The sequence below is a fragment of the Canis lupus genome, chromosome 14 (assembly GCF_003254725.2).
Source record: "Canis lupus dingo isolate Sandy chromosome 14, ASM325472v2, whole genome shotgun sequence".
In the NCBI taxonomy this organism is placed as follows: domain Eukaryota; kingdom Metazoa; phylum Chordata; class Mammalia; order Carnivora; family Canidae; genus Canis; species Canis lupus.
Window position 1 is genome coordinate 9,312,472 of NC_064256.1, and position 25,770 is coordinate 9,338,241.

Here is a 25,770-nt window from a genome sequence, read left to right on the forward strand (position 1 = left end):
ATAATTCATGTTGTGCCACATAGATGCACTAAGAGAGAACCCTGTAGTGAATGTGGATTAGGGCAACGAGTTAACTACCACAGTGTCTCTTTCGGAAAGACTTTGGAAGAAGGATCTAGCATGCAAAGTGGGAAAATGGAACACAACATGACCAGTCTGTCTGTTCATTCCATCAAGCACAATGCAATACCATCAACAAGCTTTTTTGTGTCATGACTCCTATGAGTTTTGAATTAAAGTACTTATTTCCTCCAGAATAATGCATTTTCACATGGATGCTATTTACTAACCGTTAAAGGTGTTATAAAAATTCCATAAAGCTCATTGATAGACCCCTCAAGAGTCTATGGAATTTAGGTAATTACCAGTGATGTGCAGATGTGAAAGTGAAAACTTTCCTTGATGATCTTACAACAATCCATTGTTAGATCTGTAGGCTCTTATTACACCTCATGGTCTGCAGATCAGCAAAATTGTCATCAGATGGAAGCTTGTTAGAATCTCAGACACTTAGACTACACTCCAGAGCCACCGAGTTGGAATCTGCCTTTTAAAAATATCCCAGGTCATTTGTGCACATATTAAAGACCACACAGGGCAGCCCGGTTGGCTCAGTGGTTTAGCGCCACCTTCAGCCCAGGGCATGATCCTGGAGTCATTGGATCGAGTCCCGCTTCCTGCTCCCTACATGGAGCCTGCTTCTCCCTCTGCCTGTGTCTTGCCTTTCTCTCTCTCTGTGTGTGTCTTTCATAATTGAATAAATAAAAATCTTTGAAAAAAAATAAAGACCACATAAGTAGGACAGAGAACAGTGTGTGTGTGTGTGTGTGTGTGTGTGTGTGTGTGTTAGCATCCTAGAATAAGTCTTGAGGCTTTTTTATGTTATATAAAAATTAGTGGTTATTCGTAGACATTGCTTATTTAAACGTAAAGTTCCTAAAAAGAATTTGAGATTTGTGTACCCTTTGACACAGCAACTCCAGATGAAGAAAATTTTAAAACAAAATATTATACAAAGAAGTAAGCATGAGATTTTGAGGCAGTATCATTATATGACCAGGTAATTGGCAATGCCATAAATATCTGCCAGTGTAGGATTAGTTAAGTAAATTGGTACATATATAAACATAATAAATGTATAGCCAATAAAGTTATATTAGTGATCTTTATGTATTGACATAGAGAATTTTCCATGATTATTGTTATAATATGACATATTATTGATATGTATTTATAAAGTACTTATTTAATATATTGACATATTATTATCATTATATGATGTGTTATTGGTATAATATACCATATATATTCTTCAATAATTATTGAAGAAAGCAAAGATTTAAAAATGCATAGATGGTATAACCTTATTGCTTTTTAAATAGCTGTAGATATAATGAGAAAGAATGGAGATCAAGCAATAACCATGGTTGTCACTAAATGGTGAAAGGTCACTATATGGACAAATATTTTCTTTTTTATTTTCTTTTTCTTTCTGTCGCTCATCCCTACTTTTAAATTTTCTTTACAATACATACAAATAATTCTATAATGAATATTTTAAGTTAAAAAGTAAAAATATCAGCATTGTTTCTAAGACTAATAATACACAACTCCTTTCATTTGCTACTTGATATATTGCTTCCTCCTATCTTTGATGACAAAGATGGACAGTAGCATGAGCTTAGTGGCAATAAATAGGTGGAGCATATCTTATTGTATATTGGTTCTTGGACATAGTTTCCTCTGTTGGTACACACAGAATAGACTTTAGACCAAGAAAATGTGAGCATTAATTTTTTTCCCCTTTTCCAATGAAAGAAACTAATCACTCGTTGTTGCAAGGTAGCATTGCAACCTATCCTTCAGATTTGGTATAACTGTTTCAATCATGTCATTACCGTTGAGATCGTGAGAAACTTTAGAAACCAGTATTATATAAGTTAAATGGAATGGAAAATGAATGCAAAGAAGTTTGGTTACAAAAGTTCATATTGTTGAATGGTAAAAGAGTCCCAAAGCACTCAATTATTTAAAGCGACTTTCAGTTATCGAGCTTCTGTTTTTTTCTAACCTTGCATTTTGTATTTGAATTTAATTAGGGTATGAGAACAAATTAGTTAATTTTGAGGTAGCCAACAGATAGAGATAGAATTTCTACAAGTTTTCAGATGATAGAATAAAAAGAGAAGTATGCCTCCTGACTTTTTTCTTTAGATAAAAGGGACTTGCAGGATCTTGCTGTCTAGTATATATTATATACACTATTCTCCTAGGCTATTCTCAGGATTTAAAAATGCAAAATGTATATTGTGTATATCTAAGTTTCTGAGTTTTTTTTTTAAGTCATAAAGTTAAGTGCTTCTATCATCTTCCCAGAGCTCAATTTCAGAAGACATTTAAATCAGAAAGCATAAAGCACTTAGCAATTTCAAGGGAAGGAAAACAGAGCTTCATAAAATTTCCAAAGACTATTTTTGTTATTATTCTTTACAGACACTTATTTTGGAAAATATATAGAACTTTTCCTTATGAATTAAAAAATATTGGAAAGTGCCATCACCATTAACCTGGGATACCAGTTTTCTCACAAAGAAAATGTTTATGGTTTCGGTGGTGAATTTTTTGAAACCACTTTATGGAGGTATGATTAACATACAAAAAGCTGTACATATTTAATGTATTCAACTTGATGAGTTAGGAGATAAGTGTACACTAGTGAGACCATTACCATAATCAAGGTCATAAACGTATTCATCACATCCAAAAGTTCCCTCCTGCTGCTTTTCATTCTTTTTGTTCTTTTTACTCCTTTTTGTTTTTCTATTATGGTAAGAGCAATTTTAAGAGCTATCCTCTTAGCGGGTTTTTAAGTCTACAGTGCCATATTGTTACCATAGGCCATATGTTGTACAGTAGGTCTCTAGAACCTATTTATCTTGCATAATTGAAACTTTGTACCATTTGGCCAATACCTCCCAATTTCTCCCTCCCTCCAACCCTTAAACACCACTATTCAATTCTCTGGTTTTCTGAGTTTATAATATGTAAATACTTGCATGTATGTAGGAAGTCTATGTTATTTCACCAAAGCAGGAAATTGTTTCCTCATATTATTATAGTGAATGAAAAACTCATGGTTGAGCTGAATGATATTAGTCTGGTGCTCTAATAGATGTGCCTATGATCCCAGTGTCAGCCAGTACAATTCAAGAAATCAGGTTTCCTCCCTATATGTGAAGGGATGAGCAGATACATCACAGGCATTAAACATTTGAATATACTACTTTACCTATCTTGCTAATTCTAGTATTATACCAGAGTTCGTAGGTAGAGGTATTTTTTAAATGTGAGATTCATAATAGGAAATATTTTAAAAAATAGATTCTGCAGTTCATCTGATGTAAATTTTTTTTTCTGTTTTTGAAGGAATATATACTCTGTAATATACTGAAATTTTAGTTTTATTCATAGGAATAAACTTGGGCCTCAACAGAAGGCAATAAAGCCCAAAGTAAAGGGTCAGTTGGGTTTAATGCTTTTGATTATTACATTTTCTTAAATTTGGTGAGATTCAACAGATCAGTTCCTCAATTAGCTAAATATAGAGAAAAGTACAGAAATTTAATGTTAATCGACAATACGAACATAAATAGCTATGTCATTAGCTCTTCTCAAATACGAATTCATAGTGTAGAAAATGAAATGTCAACATGGTTAAATTTTTTATACCCTTGATTAAATCAATGGGGAAAAAGATAATTTTTTTAATTAATTACTAATTTGGCTGAATAACATTATTGATATATTCTACATTCATATACATGGCACTGAAGGATGAAAACTATAATGATTATTGACAACATACTATGTTTTTTTAAATGTTATATTTTCTAATCTTCCAGCTACCTTATGATGGAGGTGATATCTCATTCAGAAGAGGGAACATACACAGTGATAGTTCCTCAGAGATCGCATAGCTATGGCAGGTTTGATTCCAAAGCTTTTACACTTTCTACCACTATATCCTTCTCCCTTGGGATAGCTGTTTGGAGTGACTATCATATTTGTCGTTTAACATTCTATCATGAAAAGTCAACATTAACGTCACCACTTTAAAGATAAAATCACTAACACCTCAGTGATCATCTTAAATAAAGGATAGATAGACTTTTGTTTGTGTATATTCCCAATGTCCAGCCATTAATAAGGGATGATATCAATGGAGCTGATGACAATGTACAATCTCCCCTAGGAAAGCCAAGGGGAGGAAGTTGACAGGAGCCTGGTTCTGGGTGTCTAGGAAGATCAGACTAGGTTATAAAGCACTGTCCTATACTACTTTTGAGTTTATATGAAGTAGCAAATATGAGAGGCAGATCTCTATAGGGTTTTAAGTCAACACTGAGATGAATAGTATGGAGCTGAGTTTTGAGATACAAAGGGAACAGGGAAAATGAGATTCCAAGATTCAGAGTCTGTGGGAATAGGAAACCCATTCAAGTTGACGAATAAGAAAGAATAGGCAAAGCCTAGAAAAATTCTCAAGGGGTGTCAGATGCCCCTCATGACTTCACTTTAGTGGTACCGTGTACTTGGATACAGAAATCCTAGGCACAGCTAAAAAGAGAGACAGGTGATGATGGCCTGGGCATAGAACTAACTTTTTGTTTTCACAGGTATATTTAGAACCACTTTAAAACACTTTGCTTCATCCTAATCCCTTATTAGCTTTTTAATCCAATGTCTTTCAATAAAATAGAATTTTAAAATGGCAACAGGTTGTTTCTCTAATGATCATGAATAACACACTTTCTTCTATTTTTTAATGCAACCAAGGAATTTATTCCTAATTAAGACAAATTTTAGTGGCATTCCAGCATAAAACTATAATAAATAATATGCTGGCAGATAAAACCTCTATAAGCATAGATTTAAAACCTACATTTGTGTTTTAAGGTAAAAGAGTTGCCCCTTCCTATACTCATAATAAACATACTAGAAAATATGAGAAATTTATTGTTCTTCTGTCATTGACATAAAGGCTAAACGGAACTATATATATAAAATGGAGACATAAATCCCTGATTAATATGCATGCTCGCTTGTACCATATAGTTATTTGTATAAAAGCTATTTTTTTAAAGATTTTATTTATTCATAGAGACAGAGAGAGGCAGAGACACAGGCAGAGGGAGAAGCAGGCATCATACAGAGAACCTGACATGGGACTCGATCCAGGGTCTCTAGGATCATGCCCTGGGCTGCAGGAAGCGCTAAACCGCTGTGCCACCGGGGCTGCCCTAAAAGCTATTTTCATATTAATCAAAAAGATTTTGTCATTCAGGTGTTCAACTAGCTTATATTTGCAAACCCAAACCCAAACATATGATATCAAGATCTCGAGGAACATCAGTGCTAATTATCATTAATCATTGAACATATGTCCCCTTTTTTTTCCCAGGTGCTAACATCTTTTAGACAAAAATAAGGGGATAATATTAGAGGTCTTCTCAGAGAAGCTGTCTGAATGACCTGATGGTGAATTTGCTTGCTTATTTATTTATTTATTTATTTATTTATTTATTTATTTATTTATTATTTTCTTTTTTATAGAACCAGAGTAAATGAACTAGACTCTCCATTATTTCTTTTCAGCTGTAGAGGGGAGAAGATTGTTGTCATCAAGTTCTGAGAGCTATTTCTTCTATCTGCTAATATCTGTGTATATGAGCCATTGATATAAAATATAGGATTAGCCAAAAGACACGTTTATTTCTTTTCTCCAGGTCATCTGTCTTTCCTATATTTTAAAGTAAATAGATTTTTTTATTGTTTCTCTGTTGTTTTTTTAAATAAAAATAAGTTTGCAGGAAATAAATAAAAGATGTAGATCAGTATTCATTTTGCTATGCAAAGATAACATTTTAGTGCTTTTGTTTCAAAATAGGTATCTATATCCTATTCTATTTATTCATCATCTGTCCATCATCCATTCATTTATCTGTCCATCTACCTATATAATACATATATAATATAAAACAAGAGGATGTTATATGTTAACCTGTAATTTAAAAAAAAACTCAGTTGCAGTATAGTTAACATACAGTGTTATTTTAGTTTCAGGTTTCCAATATAGTGTCAAATCCATAGATTCAACAATTCTATGCATTACACAGTGCTCATTGTAATAAGTATACTCTTTAAACCCCATCACCTGTTTGACCCCCGTCCCCACCTCCCCTCTGGTAACCATCAGTGTGTTCTCAACAGTGAAGAATCTGTTTTGGGGAGGCACCTGGGGAGTTCAGTTGGTTAGGTATCTGCCTTTGGCTTAGGTCATGATCCCAGGGCCCTGGGTTTGAGCCTCACAACAGGCTCCCTGGTCAACAGGGAATCTTCTTCTCCCTCTGCCCCTCTCCCTGTTCATTCTCTCTCTCTCTCTCAAATGAATAAATAAGATCTTAAAAAAAAAAAAGAATCTATTTGTTAGTTTGTCTCCTTTTTTCTTTGCTCATTGTTTTGTTTCTTAAATTCCATATATGAGTGAAATCATGTATTTTCTTTCTCTAACTTATTTCACTTAGCATTATACTCTCTAGATCTATTCATGTTATTTCAAATAGCAAGATTTCATTCTTTCTTATGGCTGAGTAATATTCCATTATGTATATATAATATATATGAATAATATAATATTATGTATGTTATATATGACATTCCATTATATATTATGTACATAATATTCCATTTTATATTTACAAATATATACATATATGAAAAATATATATCCTCTTCTTTATCCATTCATCTGTCAATGGACACTTGGGCTGCTTCCATAATCTGGCTATTGTAAATAATGCCACAATAAACAATAAACATAGGAATGCATGTATTTTTTCAAATTACTATTTTTGTATTAACCTGTAACTTTTTAAAAATTGAGACATAATTCACATATCATAAAATTCACCATTTTAAACTAGACCATTTAGAAGTTTATAGCTTGGCCACAGGACTGTGTGTGACCATCATCACTATCTAATTCCAGAATATTTCATCACCCCAAAAAGATACATCATGCCTAACAATAGTCCCTCCCCATTCTCTGCTCCCTCCAGCCCCTGACGAATGCTAATCTACTTTTGGACTCTATAAATTTACCTATTATAGATATTTTATATAAATGGAATCATACAATATGCAGCATTTTGTGACTGGTTTCTTCATTTACAGTGATTTCAAGGTTCATGCAGGTTGTGTCATGTATCATCCTTTTCTTTTTTTTTAAATCTCTTTTTTTAAGATTTTATTTATTTATTCAATGCTCGACCTCTGAGCCACCCAGGTGTCCCCCATTTTACATTTCTTTTTCTTTTTTCTTTCTTTTTTATTTATTTATTTATTTTTTACATTTCTAACGGCAATGTATAAAGGCTCCATTTCTCCACAACCTGATCAACCCTTGCTACTTTCCAGTTTCAAAAATATGGTCATCCTAATGGCTGACCATTAGGTCAAAAGGCATAATCCTTTTTAAAGTAAAAACATACCATCAAATCTATCTATATTCATTATATGCATTTCTATTATAATTTTAAGGGCTACATGTTTTTCCATTTTATTTATCCATGCCTGATTGATGTAAGTTTATATTGTTCCCATTTTCCCCATAATAGAGAGCACTGGACTAAAGATTTATATATCTGTGTCTATTTAGATTGCCAATTGTTTCCATTATCTGAATACAGAAACAATAGCACAGTTAATATGTTTATACATATGTCTTTGTACAGTCATCTGCCCATTTTCATTGCATCAATTTCTGTTTTTGGATCAAAGAAAAAGTGTGCTTTAATTCTTGAAAATTTGCCTCCAGCATGGTTGTATCAATTTAAATTTTCATCAGAAAAAAAACTAGCATCAGAACATGAAAGTGTCAATTTTATTCTACTTTCATCTATAATATTTGTTCTTGGACCAAATGGGAACATCATTATCACATTAATGTCTTTTATTTCTAGTTGGATGAAACATTACATATATTTGTACTGTAATTGTTTCTATTTAATTTCAGAATTTTCTGTTTACTTTTAGAGTGATAAATTTTTCTTATTATATGCAAGAGCTCCTTGCATCTTAATATTAATCCCTTGTTATATTTCTATCAGTTGATTCTTTTGAAAACTTTGAAATTCAGAAATTTTTAATTTTTGTTATTAAAATTATCAGTTATTTCTTAAATATTTTTAATTTGATGCGATGCTTAAACATTTATCGTTTTGAGATTATAAATTTTAATATAAATACATCTAGGACATGAGTAACAGTAAAAAATTTTAATTCTCTATAAACTTCCCTGTGAGGACAGCCTTTACTAATCTACCCTTCAGGTTTTGAAATATGTTGTTTTCTGTTAAATAGTGCTCTAAATTTAGTTGTAGTTTTCTCTTTTACTAAAGAGTTAGCTAACATGAGTGCTTATTTGTTTTTGCTAAATCTCTCGGACTTTTTAAAAATTTTTTCTTTCTTGGTGTTGTTTTAACTTTTTTATTTTTTTATAGGTGTTGTTCAAGATTTCAAGTTTCATTGACTAGTGGTTAGTCAATATGACTTAAGATTTACAATAATTATCCATATTTCATTTTCAGCAGAAAATAATATGTTTTTCTAAATGTTTCATATATATTTGAAAATATAATATTTAATAGTTATCTGTTTTTATCTGTTTGATAGGTCAGCTTCTGAAGTCAGACTATGAGTTTTTTACTTATATGTTTTACTGTTTCTTTTATTTATGCTCCAAATTGTTATGCGTATAGCATCAAATAGAAACACCTCAAATTCCTATGATAACGTAGATAATCCATATCTAACACAGTGTCCTAATATACATTGACAATGTGTGTAATTAGAGAAAATCAGGTCGATTATAAATAAATGATGTAGTACCCTTTTTTAAATTCAATATACAAATTATTGTCAAAAATAGTAGACCTCTCCTAATTTGATATTTTATCCATTTCTTAAACACTTAAGCATCTGTTCCTATAGTTATCTGTATTTGATTGACTCATTGTAATTGTAAATATTAACGAACTATTAAATCTGAAATACATGGAAAGACTGTACATTAATGATATTTCAAACTAAAACGTGAGATAAAAGAACAATTTGACATTCAGCAAGAAATAAAGTTATGACTCCACTGTTAAGAGGTAAAGTTTAGCCTTATTGTACTCTCCAAAAAAATCTTGATAATGAAGTGAATTAAGCATTTTGGCTTAAAAATATGTGATTCTAATCCCACTCAGTAATATCTTATAAACTGAGAATTCTGACAGAAGTTTGACTAATACACAACCTAAAAATATACAGAAAAGCTGCTTTAGAGAATTGGGTGAAGGCACATCTGTATATGACCCACTTTTTTTGGGTGCATAAACCTACAGGGAGGATTCATATTCTCCAAGGGCATAATAACAAGACTAAATATAGCATTCAGTTAATTCGCAGAATTACACAACAGTTAAAGCACTGTCTTCCAATAAACCCTCCCTTTAAAGCTGTATTTGGATGTGAATCTTTCCCTTTTTTTTCTTTCATTCATTTATTCATTATTTCTTCCTGCCCTTCCTCTGCTCACTTACTCTGTCTTCTTCCTTCTCTCCTTTCTTTCCTTATCTCTTTCTCTTTCTTCTTCTTGGCTCCTTAATTCATGACACATGCTTATTATTGACCTATGTAAGGTCCACTTTCATTTATTAGTTTGTTAGTTATTTGGTTATTTCAAAGAATGTAATAAGCACTTATGAAAATACTCCCCTTCTCCCAAAAACTAGGATTTTGACAAATAGCTATACTCAAACATATATTCCCATTACCAACTTATCATCCTATCCTTCCTGAATAATCAATATTTCTATCTTTTGAAACAGATTTGCCTTGCACATGTATTCTTCTGAAACACAGATGTCTCCTGGGGGACAGAATTACCCCCACCTGAGAACCTCTGTGGTAGACATGAGACTAATAGGGAAAAAAAAAATCAACTGCATTTTATATACTAGCAGCAATGTAGTAGATAATATAATTTAAGACACCATTTATGGTGGTATCAGAGAATATTAATTCCCAGGAATAAATCTACAAAAAAATGGTTAAGTGCTATGAAAAGGAAATTATAAAGCTTTATTAAAACCCACAGAAGAAGACTCAAATGACTGAGGCACAATTCATGCTCACAAATAGGAAGATGTAAAGATGTTAAATCTTCCCTATTGATTTCTAGATTCCATATATTTTCCAGGATTCTAAACAGCATTGTTTGTGGAACTTAAAATGGTTCTAAAAGAAGATAAAGCAAAGAGAAATCAGAACACTTCTGAGAAGAAATAAGAGAGAGTTCAGACTTGCCATACCAGTATCAGTCTTACTATGAAACTTCAAGGGCTTTTAGAGATTTATTTTTTTAAGTAAGCTCTATACCCAACATGGGGCTTGAACTCATGACCCTGAGATCAAGAGTCATATACTTTACTGACTGAGCCAGCCAGTGAAAGGGAATAGAAGGGAAGGGAAAAGAAATGGGTAGGAAATATCAGAAAGGGAGACAGAACATAAAGACTCCTAACTCTGGGAAACGAACTAGGGATGGTGGAAGGGGAGGAGGGAGAGGGGTGGGGGTGAATGGGTGACGGACACTGAGGGGGGGCACTTGACAGGATGAGCACTGGGTGTTATTCTGTATGTTGGCAAATTGAACACCAATAAAAATAAATTTATTATTAAAAAAATACTAAATAAAATAAAAAAAAAGAAAGAAGCTTCAAGGGCACCTAGTGGCTCAACTGGTTAAGTGTCGACTCTTGGTTTTGACGCAGGTCATGATCTCAGGGTTGTGAAATCTAGCCTTGAGGCAGGCTCCACATTTAGCAAGAAGTCGGCTTGAAGATTATCTCTCCTTCTCCCTCTGCCTCCCAGACTCTCTCTCTCTCTCTTAAAAAAGGCAAATATCAAAAATGAAATTTTTAAATAGTAAGCACTCTTTTTTTCTTTTTCTTTTCTTTTTTCTTTTTCTTTTTTTTTCTTTTTTTTTTTCTTTTTGAGAGGAAGAGAAAGCAAGAATGTGTATTGGGGAGGGGCAGAAGAAGAGGGAGAGAGAATCTTAGGCAGTCTCCTTATAGGACCCTGAGATCATGACCAGAGCCAAAATCAAGAGTCAGATGCTTAACTGATTGAACTATTGAGGCACCTCTCATAGTAAGCATTCTTATAAAAAATGATAAATTTGATAATTTTAAATCTAGATGGCAAAAGTGTCCTTCTTTTCCAGCAACACATTGGACTAGACAGTCAGAGACCTCTTCCTAGCACAGCAAATTTGAAAAGGCAGGAATATATGTACTCACATACTTCTCTTTAATAAATGTATTCACTACTGTTATATGTGTAATGATTAATTAATAACATAATGGAAATTATGTATACAGATAAATATATATATATGATATTAAATACTCCTGAAAAGAAGCAATAGAAGTTTTAAGTTGTTCAAGATAAAGAAAGATTTTTTGCTAGAGAATGAAAATATACTGAAATCAGAGTATTGCCACCCACTTTAGTTTGTTCCCAAAATCCTCTTAAGTAGTATTAATCTTGCCTAATTATTACATGATCTTTTCCATTTTTTCCTTTAATCAAACATTTGATATTTTAGTAGTCTCTCTGGTCACTTTTCTTATCAGAGATTTTATTTAACTTCCTAATTCATCCACTTCCCTGATGAGTATCACTAAATAATAGATCTTTTCTTATTTTGAAAGTTCAATCAGCTTATTTGAATACTATCAAAGCAATTATAAATTGTATTTCTATTTCTGAAATAGTGTTCATTAATGTTAATGACACTTTGGATTATTAAAGTAACTTAATGCAAGCATCATAAAGACAGTTCTACGAGAGAAAATACTATTGTCAGTTTAATTTCTTAATGGAAAAATCAAGGAGGGTTTAGCTGAAAGAATTAGAAATGCCATTCAACCACATTTCTTGTCCTATTTATTTCATACACCAAAGCAATTAGCTAAAGAAAACCATTTTAAACACAAAAAACATAAAAGTAGACATAAATTTTTAATACTTTTACATTTAGTTTTTTTTTAAGATTTTATTTATTTATTCATGAGAGATAGAGAGAGAGAGAGAGAGAGAGAGGAAGAGACACAGGCAGAGGGAGAAGCAGGCTCCTCCGTGCAGGGAGCCCGATGCGGAATTCGATCCACTGAGCCCTGGGATCATGCCCCGAGCCAAAGGCAGACACTCAATTGCTGAGCCACCCAGGCATCTCTACATTTAGTTTTTATGAAAAAAATCCAAGTGAATACTTTAGTCAAGGTGAATGAGTGAAATTCTGGAGTATGGTTACACATTCTGGATTTCACCTTTATTTTAGCCTTGTGGATTGCAATAATCAATATCAACTCTAAAGGAAAATCTGAAAGTAGTTACTGATCCATGCCAATAGCTTTGATACTCAATTGTAAAATTCTGTCTTATTCTTAAAGCTATATACAGGGATATGAAGTGAAGCATTTATTTCCAAATTTAACATAATTTTAGTTTTGCATTTAATAACGATTGATAACCCACTTTTCTAGAAATAGTGTATTATGATTGTCTGCTGTAAGAAGTAGACTCACAAGCTATGATGGCTCAAAAAGGATAGAATTTTTTTTTTTAACTCAGGTAATAATACCAGATGAATGGATGGGTGAACCAGTTACTGGCAAAGACCTCCTCCAAACACACGGAAATCCAGGTTGATGCAAGCTCCACCATCTTTAACATGTAGCTTCCTTAGTTGCCCAGCATGATATTTCCATTCTAGCCAGTCAGAGAGCAAAATGATCATGGAAGACCATTCAAGAGGCTCTTAATGAGGGGCTAGACCTATAACTTGTATTCCATTGACTGGAGCTAATCCTTTGGCCACCCCTAACTATAGGGAAGATTGGAAATGTAGCCAAGCTATGTGACCAAGAAAAGAGAAAATGGATTTGGGTGCTTAGCCAACAGTCTATGCCTCACATGTTGTAGGGAATATAATGGGAAAATGCTGCACAGTCATGGAACTTATAATATAACAATATGTCAGTTAAATAAACCACATATTTATGCCTATAAGGGCTATGAAGGAAATAAACAATGTGTGTAAGAATGAGTGATAGAGAGCGGAAGCAGGCTAATTTGGATATGGTGATCTCACAGAACATATCACTGTAATATTTGATCTGGGATATAAAGGATGAGAATGAGCTGGTCATGCAAATATTCAAATGGAAATAATATTGGAGAGGCACAGAGAGAGAGAGAGAGAGAGAGAGAGAAAAGAAAAAACCCACAAAAGTCCTGAGCTAGTGCAAACTTCATGTGTTTGAAAAAACAAGGGTGAAAAAAAAAAAAAGCCCAGGGTGGATGAATTAAAGAAATGAGTAAGACTGGAGAAATAATAAGGCCTTAAAAGCCATGATAAACATTTTGTGTTATATTCTAAGTGAGATGGAAAACCACTGTATGATCTTAAGATGAGGAGCCTTATGATTTGATTTGTGTTTCAAAGTATCACTCTGGCTGCCAGGCAGAGAATGAATTACTGTAAATTCTGGACATGTTTTGGAGATAGAATCTGTTAATGCCTTCAATGTAGGCTTTTGCTTGTTTTTACTACCAGAGCATTTGGGATTTTATTTTAGGATCTCGTCTCTGGATTTGGTATCCACTGAGCCCTGGGTCAGACTTTGGTGGATCCACACTTCTTTAGGGGAGAAACTAGTGAAAGGGGGTTCTGTTTACTTGAAGTGGAGGCCAGAAGCATTCAGCCCAGTTGAAATTGAAAAGGAGATCCAAAGGATTCAGCAGCGGACTTCTTCAATGCATGGAGGGTTAGAGCAATGACTGCTGAAATAATTTGTCTTTTAGGCCTATGCGGTTTGATATGAATTGCTATCGAGCACTTGAAATACTAGTCTGAATTGGAATGATCTGTAGGTAGTACACAGGGTTTTGAGGATTTGGAATGTAAAACATGTAAAATACCTCATTAATATTCTTTATATCAGTTACATTTTGATGTCATACTATTTTGCATATATTGGGTTGCACAAAATGTATTGCTTAAATCATTTCATCATTTTTCTTTTAGTTTTTTTTAAACTTCTTTAAAGAACAGCTTTAGGGGCACCTGGGTAGTATAAGCAGTTAAGCATCCAACTCCTGGCTTTGGCTCAGATCCTGATCTCAGGGTCATGAGATCAAGCCTGGTGTCAGGCTCCATGGTCAGTGTGGAGTCTGCTTGAGGTTCTCTCTCCGTCTGCCCGTCCCCTGCTCATGCTGTTTCTCTCAAATAAATAAATAAATAAATAAATCTTTACACTTTAAAGAACATCTTTAGATTTAGAGTTCCAGAAATACTGGGAAGATAGTACAGATATTTTTCATATTTCACCCCCACTCAATACACAGTTTCTCCAATTATTAACATTTTGAATTAGTTCAGTACATTTGTTACAATTAATAAACCAATAATGTCACATTGTTATTAATTAAAGCCCAGAGCTTACATTCATTTTTTCCCATTTTACAGTTAGATATGGGGTTTTAACTTAGTTTTGACTTGATTGAGTGAATGGACTGTTGTTAGCTGACTACTAAAAAGGGAAGACTACGAAGAACATATTTGGAAAAGAATCAAATGTCATATCTAGATGCATTAAGTTTAAGATGATTATCAAACAACCAAATGGAGGTACAAGTAGTTGGACAAGTCTGCATTCAGGGCTAGATGTATACATTTGAAACTCTTTGGTGGAGATATGAGGTTAAATTTCAAATTAAAACAGTATGAAGAGTTAGGGGGAAATAAGACAATAGAGAGCGTGTGGACAGCTCACTTAAAAAGTCGTTAGTAAAACAGGAGAGTGGATAAATGAGGCAATAGAGTCAGTAATGGGATTTGTTTGCTTGCCTTTTCTTTTTTTTTTTTTAAGATGAGAGCTATTAGAACTCATATGTCAACTGAAGGGAATAATATGGACAGTCTAAAAATTGTTGATGTCCAAGGAGGAAAAGAGAACTGAGAACCTGGAGCAGCCCAGATGGGTCAGTGGTTTAGCCCCGCCTTGGGCCCAAGGATCCTGGAGACCTGGGATAGAGTCCCACATCGTGCTCCCTGCATGGAGCCTACTTCTCCGTCTGCCTGCGTCTCTCTCTCTCTCTCTCTCTCTCTCATAAATAAATAAATAAATAAATAAAATCTTAAAAAAAAAGAAAAAAAGAACCTGAAGGTGCCTGGGAAGTGAGTGAGGGCATGGGGGTCCTTGCACCAGGGGAGGAGTATGCCTGAACCCGGAAGGATGAGTGTGGATGTGCGCCTCATCAGGAGGGAAGAGATTAATATGAGTGCACATGTAGGGAGCTTGCAGGGCTTGTGGTGGAGAGATGAGGGAGGTTTGTCTCTTGCTGCTTTTTCTCAGTGAGAAAGGATGAGACAAGCTGAAGTGATGGGGGGTTGGCAGGAAGGTATTGGATATGTGAGGCCTGAAATAGTCATCCAGAGCAGGGAGGTAGACTAGTTGGGAAAGTGTGGAAGATTCCAGAGCAATGTTGAACACACCCCTGAAATCGGAGGTCATGAATTTAAAGTAAGACCAGACAGAATGTTGGGACAGATGAACTAACTGAGTGAGGAGCCTAATGTGCAGAATGTAGGGAGGCACCCACTCTCCCAGTCATGCCTGAGTTACCTCACCTGCCTCAGTCTAGGCCTGGCCCTTCCAGATATTAAAGCTTTAGGATTATCTCAAACAACATTCAGCTGCTTGAATATAGGCAAAGGAGATATACAATTGAGTTCAAACACGGATTGTGATCTGGCAGAGAAATAAAGTTGGTTGGAAGAAGAGCATAGAACCAGTGCAAGAACAGGAAGGTAAACAAACTATCATGTAGGTGAAGTATAAAGACCAACTGAGGGCAATGAATGAGTCAGTAGATTTAGGGGATCATAGAATTGTTGCAGTGAGGGTGGAGGGTGATAATCAGAGAGTAAAATATGGGAGATGATGTAGTTCCTGAAAAGGACAGCTTTTTGAGTGTGATCATGGTGGGTGGTGAGATGCATGAGAGGGATGATAATGGGAAGTGAGGAAGTCAGCCAACACAGAGACCAGGATGTTGAGTCATCCAGGTGGATGATGAGGCCACCAGGAATGATAACAGGAATGGGGATGGAGAATACAGTCAGAAGCTCAAGTCTCCAGTGAACAAAGGCTAACTGATACATGTACCAGTAATCTGACTGATCCCTAAATAATTAAACTATAATATTCTAATCCAAAGATAAAGTTCCATTTATTGATTGTAATAAATATTTGATAAAATAAATTGGATAAGGAAAAGGTGAGCATGAATAATTGAGATTCTATTGAAAGTTGCTATTTCCTGTGGCATTTTGGTCAATGACTTAAGTCCTATATATTCATTCTTTTAAGGGTGCCAAAGTTTGCTAAATCAAATGATTTCATTTTTAGCTTTCTCATTTTTTTCCTGCTTGCCCAATAGTGCAGGTCATTATGAGAAAGAAAATGGATACAATTTTGTAGCAAGAGGGAAGAAGGAAAGTAATAAACATGACAATAAACAGAGTGGCTTACACTTATAATATTTAGAATATTTTCTCATAAAGGCAAATGAATTATTCTTGTGTTGCTTTTTGCATTGTGGAAATAAGATAATGTAGATCATGGGAGCAGAAGTGTAGGCAAGGGAACAGATAATAACAACGATGGCTTCCATTTATTGCACACCTATCATGTGCCAGCCATGCATTAAGTGCTTTACCTACATCATCTCATGTAACCCTTGGAATAGCCCAGGAAGGTTGCAGATATTATGCATGCTTGACAGTTGAGAAAACAGATTTAGTGAGGGTGACTTGCCCAGATCATGCAGGTAATTGGCAGAGCCAGAAATCAAACTCAGTCCCTGAATCTTGGCCAAGCCCATGCTCTTCCCCAGAACAATGTTCAACAGAGCCAAACATTTGCAAATAAAACCTTCATTGGATATATCATTTTTTTCCTACAAAAACATGTTGAAGTGCTCAATATGCTTAGTGATAAAAATACAGCTTTTTCCAACAGATTTCTTATTGAACAGAAAATATTCAAGGAGGTATATAGACTCTGAGAGCAGTACCTAACAAGTATAAGTTACCTCACAGCCCCACATTGTTTGTTTCCATTTCTCCACTAGTGCTCATCAATTAAAAAGCTTTTAAAAATTAATGTACTTCAAAATTTCTGAAATAACTAAATCTAAGAGATTGATTTATTTGTTTATATTTATATTCTTACCTGTGTTGTGAGTAGATCATAATCAAGCAATGGCTATATTGAGACATTTGTCACTTAAATTTTTTTCCGGACAAAAGGCCAACTCAATTACATTTTTCAGGGTTGGCCAGATTCATACAAAGGATATTTTAAATTTCTACTTGTAGAAATTCAGGGGACGGGGCCTGCAGAGAGAAGATGGGCACAACAGAAAGGGATTGATGTCAGGTGAATTTGTGGAGATAGCAAAGTCATCCAGCAAGACTAAGTGGGAGAACGGGGAGAAGCTAAGGGCTTTTGGAGAACAGAAAGGTCTCTTCCCTTAGCGGGGCCCCACAGAACAAGGAAGCATGGGAGTAGCCATCCCCTTGTACCTTTACAACCTGTCATTCTGGAACAGTTAATAAGAGGGCAAGTAAAAGTGAGCAGAAGCTATGAGGAGAAAAGAGAAAAGTTGAAAGTTTCTTAGAGAAATGAGAGTTCAGAAAATGCTACATTTCTTGCATCCTGCTGCCCCTCCCCAGTGACCTGGAGGAACTTTTATGATCTGAGCAGAGTTGGGACTTCTCAGTGATCACTGTCTCACCCCCTGGGAGGTTCCCAACAGTGGTCTACATTGTTGCACTCTCAGGCAGAGATGACAGAAGCAGGGGCTGAGAAGAGAGTTTGAATAGGGAACTGCTTCAGAGTGGAGTTCAAGTCCCATAAAGCAAAACTCAAGGGAATTTGGCTAGGATGTTCTGCCAGATTTTGGTTGCTGTTTTTAGTTCTTATTATGCTTCAAGACATTTACACTCATCTCTATTGACTGTCACTCTCTGTAGCCAGAATGGAATATTCAGCCTATCAACTTCTATTTATTTAACTGTTATGTACATTGCCTAACTTGGATACTCACCATTTACTTTTTAATGTGCATAATAAAGCATGTCTTCTTCCTATATGTATGTCTGGATTTCTTTTCTTGTAGAAGCTATTATGCTATCGAGAATGACCTTGTATGGATTGCAATCTTCATATCTCTTACTACACGCAATATATTTTTATCTATATCTATTCTTTCTTAGAGAAAAATAAGCTCAGTGGGCTACCGTACTAAAACTTTATTAACATTGTTTTCTAAACATTTATAGGTAGTGCTGGGACACCTGTCACTTTTAATGAAAATGGAGATGCTCCTGGACGTTATGATATCTTTCAGTATCAAATAACCAACAAAAGTGCAGAATATAAAATCATCGGGCACTGGACCAATCAGCTTCATCTAAAAGTAAGTATCAATATAAATTTACCTTAATGTATGTAGTTCTCAAGAAGGGACGCTTTATTTTTATGTTTATAAAACAAGATTTTTTAGAATTGTCTTGTAGTTTTAGAAAATATATAATTTTATTCCTTCTTCAACTTTAAAATGTTATGGAAAATCTTAAATATCTATAAAGAAATCTATCTGGAGGGGTTTAATGAAAGACCTCATTTCCTTTTAAGTGACTGTACTCTATTTAGGGAAATTTTGTCCTTTTCTGAAAGACTCATTGGCTAAGTGTTGGTACACTCTGTGTGTATACATGTGTGTGTGTTGTGGAGGAGGAATGACAGAGTGTGCCATGAATGACTAATTTAAGCTTAAAAATAAGCATATCTCACCTTTGCCATATCCTAAGTTGAGATCTTATGATTGATGAAAGTGAATTATGCTTTATATTACATTAACTCTTTGAATCACAATACCAGAGACGGTTAATATACCCAAAAGTGATGTTCAGATCATTTAACAGCCTTTCAGGCTGCCTGCTGTCCCCACACACGTGGGGTGTCAACAAGGCCCAAGACCCACAGATTTTGCAGTTCCTAGAAGTGGCCATGTCAAGAAAACTTGGAAAGCCTAGCCTAAGTGGAGTCCCAGGCCCTGGGGGTGATGCCAAAGGTGTCTGGGCATTTGCTTGCCCTGGTGTCACCAACACAGAGGGCTTTGTCTCCTCCTACCAGGTCTTATGAGGACCTGGTGGGGGTGGCATGCAGGATGGCTGCAGGGTGGAGGAGCTTCATCAAATGTGTCTGGCTGGCAGCAGCCCTCTAGAGAGGCTCTCTTAGGAAAAGTGTGGAGACATTGCAGAGAGCTATGTGGTACTGGCACCCACCAATGGTAAGGGGCTCTGGAGCAGGAAGCTGATCCTGAACTTGAGGGATAAGAGAGGCCCAGAAAGGGAACAGGGTATAAGGGTGGTTGGCACAGCATCTGCTTATCCCTAAATAAGGAATTATTTCACCTTTTCATAACCTGTGGCGGGGTATCAGTGCACACTGGCTTCTTCCAGTATAGAGAAATAAGGAGTGTGCCGTAGAGTCTTAGCTAAGGATTGGAGTTCATTCATGAACACATCTTCGACAACAGTAAAATAGGACTATTTATAGGAAGTGAAGGGCCAAGGAATCAATCACTCACTGTAATAGCAGTGTTTCCTCTGTAAGCAGGAAGGTGCTTTTAAATGCTTCAAATAAACTAGAAACATATTCATCTACTGTTGTATGATTCTAATGTGTATTTCATTCTTTTCTATAATTTAAGTATTTCTCCTCTTCTTTTTTTTTTTTTTAATTTATTTATGATAGTCATCAGAGAGAGAGAGAGGCAGAGACACAGGCAGAGGGAGAAGCAGGCTCCATGCACCGGGAGCCCGATGTGGGATTCGATCCCGGGTCTCCAGGATCGCGCCCTGGGCCAAAGGCAGGCGCCAAACCGCTGCGCCACCCAGGGTTCCCTCCTCTTCTTGATTTTCAAAGCCATCACAACTCTATGAGAATTGAGTTTATTTCCTAAATGAATAGTCAAGTTCATTTCCTAGCCATACATTATCCTAGCCAGTAGGTAAAAGCTCACGACGACATACAGAAGGGTGGAGATCATTCTTGTCTGTGTGTGTATAACACATGCACATGTGCTTTCTTGTGTTTGAACCCACTCAAAAGACATAGGTTTGGTATTTTTAATACATTTTCACTTTCTGTATCTCCAAATATAGTAGTATGCTTATGCAGCACCAACCACCAAAATTTTTAAAAAGGAAGCAGATGATGAGAAATAATAAAACTGGGATATTGATGATCTACTGTCTCTGAAATGACTTCCTGATAATTATCACACTTCTGCATTCAATAATGCACAAAGACAGCTTGTATTTCCAACTACTATTGTGCTTTATAAGATTACATATCTACAGTTTACTACATGTAGCAGCCTGAGGAGATCTTCCTATTGTTCTGCAACATTTATCATAGCATTGCTTTGATAATTCTATAGGTTATTAATGCCAATCTGAAAATCAATAGATTTTTGGCAAAAGCCTTTTTGAAAGTGGACCTATGTGAAACAAAATAATTAGATGTGGCAAAGAAAATTTGATAAGGGTTAAAATAGGGAAGCTACTTTTTATCTGATGTTTATGAATGCCGAACTGCTAATTATGTTCTTATTATTAGGGATGATAACAAAGTTCATGGTTAAAAAAACATGTGCACTAATATATAAGATATATATCTTATATATAATATATAATATCTTATATATAATATATATAAGATACCTAAAATATTTATACATGCAAGTACACATATCTCTGTATGTGCATGATATATTTATTATAGAACTCCGTATTGAATCTCAGGTTGCTCTTTTATGTACATTTAACAGTGCATGAAAGTTTTATGTTTATTATTGTGTTATTGTTCATAAAATATATTAAAACAATTTGTAAGAATTATTTCTCATGCATGTAATGACCATTTATAACTAAATAGCAGTGCCAGCTTTACTGAAACAGAGAGAATGTATCTCTCAGCAGAAAAGTAAGTGAATTAGGCTGGGGGGAGAGATTATACGTCAAGGATTGACTTCTGGAGTTCAGCAGGACAAATTGTTTCTCCTTGGATCAGTGACCTGTTTTAAGGTGACCTGTTTGAAGGAGTACAGAGTACTTGGAAAGTGACCAATTTATTAAAGTTCTGTTTAGATAGTAGTCAAGGCACGGAACAAATGCTTTGCTTTGGTTCTATCATCTGGAAAATGGAAATATTAGTAGCACACATCTTATATGGTTGCAATAAGAATTAAATGAAAGAATACAATAAAGCATTTAGTCCAGGGCTTGGCACACGTGAAATCCATCAATATTACCTATAATTAATCCAGTATCTCATGATTCTATGTGGCCAGTGGGAGATCTAATAATCACTGTAGTGAAAAAAAAAAAAATCACTGTAGTGAGTAGAGCACTGCTTATTGAAGAGGCACTTGGATTTGCTTTAGAAAGTTCTGAGGGGTCTTCATTAAAATGCTATTTGTCTCCATTGTCTACTATTTTTGCCCATCTTTAATACTTTAGCCAATCCATCTACACTTAAAAAGTATCCTTTATGTAAGATAAATACAAACGTCCTTTTTGTGTGGTAGCATATGGCTAGCTATTGTGGCTAGGGAGTTATTTTTTTAATGGATTGGATAAATTCATTCTGTTCTTTTTTTTTTCTAAAGATTTTATTTATTCATTCATGAAAGACACAGAGAGAAAGAGGCAGAGACACTGGCAGAGGGAGAGGCAGGCTCCTTGAGGGGAGCCTGATGTGGGACTCAATCCCAGGACCCCGGGATCATGCCCTGAGCCAAAGGCAGAAGCTCAACCACTGAGCCACCCAGAGGTCCCTCCGTGCTAAGTTTTGAGACAAGACTGAGTATGTGGTTCTCAGGGCACTCACAGACTAGCAGGATAGAGCCACACTCAACCAACAGTGCTAGTACTACAGGTACCAGGCACCCTGAGCAAGGTGTGTGCGCGGCTTTGCTGCAGCTGCCTAGAAACAGGTTCCTAATCTGGCTGCTGATGAGGGTTGTGCTGAGGGACAGGGGAGGATACTCTCCCCCATGTACTCCGTCTCTTCTTAACCTATTAAACCAGATTTCACAACAGATTTTACACTCTCCATGGTAAGCATTTATCATATCAGTCTGTTACTGGATTGAATTCTGCATATTTTCAAAAAGCCAGTTTTTCTGGCTGAACTCAACTATAGGACAATTTTGTACACAGAGAGTATACGACTAAGCATATATGAGTGTGACAAATTTGCCCTGAATATACTTTAGTGGAGTAAAAGAATTTTTAAAACGAGGAAGTCTTTTTTTCTTTTTTTCCTGGAAAATTATGAGGTGTTTTATTTCCTCAAAAGCATTGTCTTTAGTGTTCCCAATATTATTGTTTCTTTTTCTTTATTATGGAACTAACATATGTTCTTAATTTAGCGATTACCATCAGTTAGTATAATTGCTTAGTTTGATTTCGGTTTTCTATTCAGTCATCGCAGTCCATGCATGAAGGGTGTATTGTCTACCTTAGAGTGAATCTGAACAATTAGGTCTTTCCGTTTTGTTAGGCTGAGTCTCTCAAGAGGGCCGGTGGTCCTTATTAGCTATTATAAAACATATTGTAACCTAGAAGTTCAGAGTAAACAGCCGAGCCTGAATTGCGAGAAGAACAGCCATATGCTGCTGTAAGTCCACAGGGAAGAGGTATATGGAGGTTACTGGATGTACGTAAAATAATGCAGGGCTCACTTTTTTTATACTTCCAACCAGAGCTATGTTTTTTTGGATTACAGTAGGAATGAGGCATATGGTTTTGCCTGTTTTATTTTATTTTCTTCTCTTTTTATTCAAGTAAATAATTTTGAGATAAACTTAGTAAAGGACAGTGGCTTCATATGAGTATCTTAACCACAATTATTAGTGGCACAGTGTCCATTGCGTGATTTGGAGGCTTCATTGACCCTGATTTAATTTGAGTGGGTCACTCCTTAGTAGAGTAACTCTTGACCAGTTACTGAATCCTGAACCTCAGTTTTCTCATCTGTATAAATAGGCTTATTATAAAGACAGAACACATTAGAATATAATGGTCAAGAATGAGACCTCAAAGTCAGAAAGATATTTGAATTCCATCCATCCATTGATGAGTCTTATGGCCATAGGCATGTCATTTTATGTCTTAGTCTCAGATCTTTCATCTGCATGGAAACAGTCAGGACGACTTCATAGAATTCATGAGATAGTTAAAGGAAATCACATACACAAAGATCCTAGAACATTGCTTGCCACATATTCGGTGTTAAATGAAGATGGTAATGATAATTTGTTTCATTTTGTTTTGCCACTCTAACCAACCTATTACCGAGGACCTGTCATTTTAATCTAAAATTCCACATATGTAAAGTCTTTTCTGTCTTAATCTTGCTGTTTGGGGTGGGGATTAATCTTAAAAAGAGGTACATGTGCCATAATAACTTATCTGTGCCTATGCAGCACACCCAAAATGTTTATTTTGGTATTAAAAACTGGGCTACAGGCTTTGGGGACAACCAGAAACTTGGGCAAAATTTCTGGTGGAGTTTAACCCAATGAAATCTGTCTTTCCTATGTCCTTGTTATATAGTATTTATAAAAAGATATTTTCATTGAATATATATATTTATATATACATATTTTTTTTTCCTGTAGATGGTCAGTCAGATATATACTGTACTGGGGGTTCCTCAGCTTGCTTCAAATGCAGAAAGTGAGAATTCCTCAGTGCCCTCATTTGCCTCATGGGATTGCTGTTTTGGCCAAACATCAAAAACTTTTAACCAAATCCACTAGACTCATTAATAGCATAGAGAAGCAGATTTTCTATAATGAAAGCTATTGAAATAGTCTTGAAGTAAGGATGGATTGAATGAAGTTGGAACAGTGTTTGAGGAGAGACTTGACCTTTTATTTGTTTGGATTCTTAGAAGTCATGCATTCTCTCTCTGCCTTGATTTCCCCATTTGCCAAGTTGCCTACATTTGGAAATGCTCTTTCTTATCATGGTCAGTACTTATGAAAGATAGTTCACCCTGTGAGGCAAGCATCTATAAGCTCTCCCTTCCCCACAAACCATGAGCATGAAGTCAATTCTCTGATATTTTACTACATTCTGACAGAACTTGATATGCCACTGTAGTTCCTGCCTTTATAATCAATTCTGAAAAAGACTATTCTGCTTCCTTTCCTTATAACAAGATGACTAATTGTGAAAAATATATTTTGGTTTATTAGGTGTAAATTTATTTTTTTTAAAAAAGGTCATTTTCGGGTCAGTAGATCTATCTCTGTATATGAGAAAATAAGCATTTAGTAAATTCATGTTCTTGACATGTTGAGCAAATGTCAAGGTGATTAAATTTTAACTATGTTCTTGCTAGCTCAGGGTAGGTGCTTGATAAGTATTTGTTGAATGTCATGAATAATATGCTGATATTTTCTAAATACTAGTTAAACATGGAACAATGATCCAGGATTATTGATTAGGAAGTGGACTTGCGCACAGATTATTTATTCAGTGACTTCTCTCTGCTGAGCTGAATGCTAAACTGTTGAGGAGTACAAAGTTCAATAATATAAACTTCCAAATATCAAATAATTTTCAATTTAGGGTGCCTGAGTGGCTCAGTTGGTTAAGCATCTGCTTTTGGCTCAGGTCATGATTCTTGGGCCTGGGATCAAGCCCCATGTCCTGCTCCCTGCTTAGTGGGGAGCCTGCTTCCCCCTTTCCCTCTGCCCCTACCACCCCTCAATTTGTGTGCTCAAATAAATAAATAAATAAATAAATAAATAAATAAATTTAAAAAATCTTAAAAAAAGTTTTGCAATTCATTAAAGGCAATTATATACTTGAATAACTACAATAAAAGTATAATTAAGTACAGATTAAAGAACAAACTATGAACTCAGAAGATGTAATGATTACTTCCAACTAGGGGGACTGAATAAAATTTCTTGATAGATGAGATTCAAATTGAATCTTCAGTTATTTCAGTGGCCAGAAATGGTTGCAAGAGTGTATAGACCATGGAAAAAGCATCCATCCATCCATCCATTTCAGAATAAAATGCCTCCAATGCACCATTGCCGTGCAGGGTGCTGTAATGATATGGAGGTAGGTATTTCAGATTTAGTCCCAGGGGTCATATCTGAACTAGTAGCACTAAGCAGGAGAAGAATCCAAAGATACGTCTCTTTCATGAGTCCACAATGCATCCATCCATGTTCCTTTATTCTTGTCTATTTTAAACACACATCCTTATTAGCAAAGTAGGATTAGTGTTCACAAAGAATCATATTCTCTCTTGGTCTGGAGACTGGGAACCGGAAACTGTTTTGATCCATCTGATTTGTGATATCCCCATGGAAACAAGCTGGAAAGACCCTAATATTAGGGTGGCCAGATGGAAGAAGCCTGACATTCAGAAGGCCCCTACCATTCATTCTCAGAGACGCATTGATTATTTAGGGCAAAGAATCTATTCT

The 25,770-nt window shown here is 35.3% G+C and overlaps 1 protein-coding gene across 7 annotated transcripts in view; it reads left to right on the forward strand.

The window, feature by feature from the left end:
- The window catches only part of GRM8 (glutamate metabotropic receptor 8), a 731,467-nt gene that overhangs the window by 569,729 nt on the left and 135,968 nt on the right, over positions 1-25,770 (forward strand). For all 7 annotated transcript variants that reach the window (XM_049093381.1, XM_049093380.1, XM_025471533.3 and 4 more), the window contains exon 8: positions 18,524-18,660. In XM_049093381.1, coding sequence (XP_048949338.1) covers positions 18,524-18,660 — 137 coding nt within the window. The remainder of the gene's footprint in view (positions 1-18,523; positions 18,661-25,770) is intronic.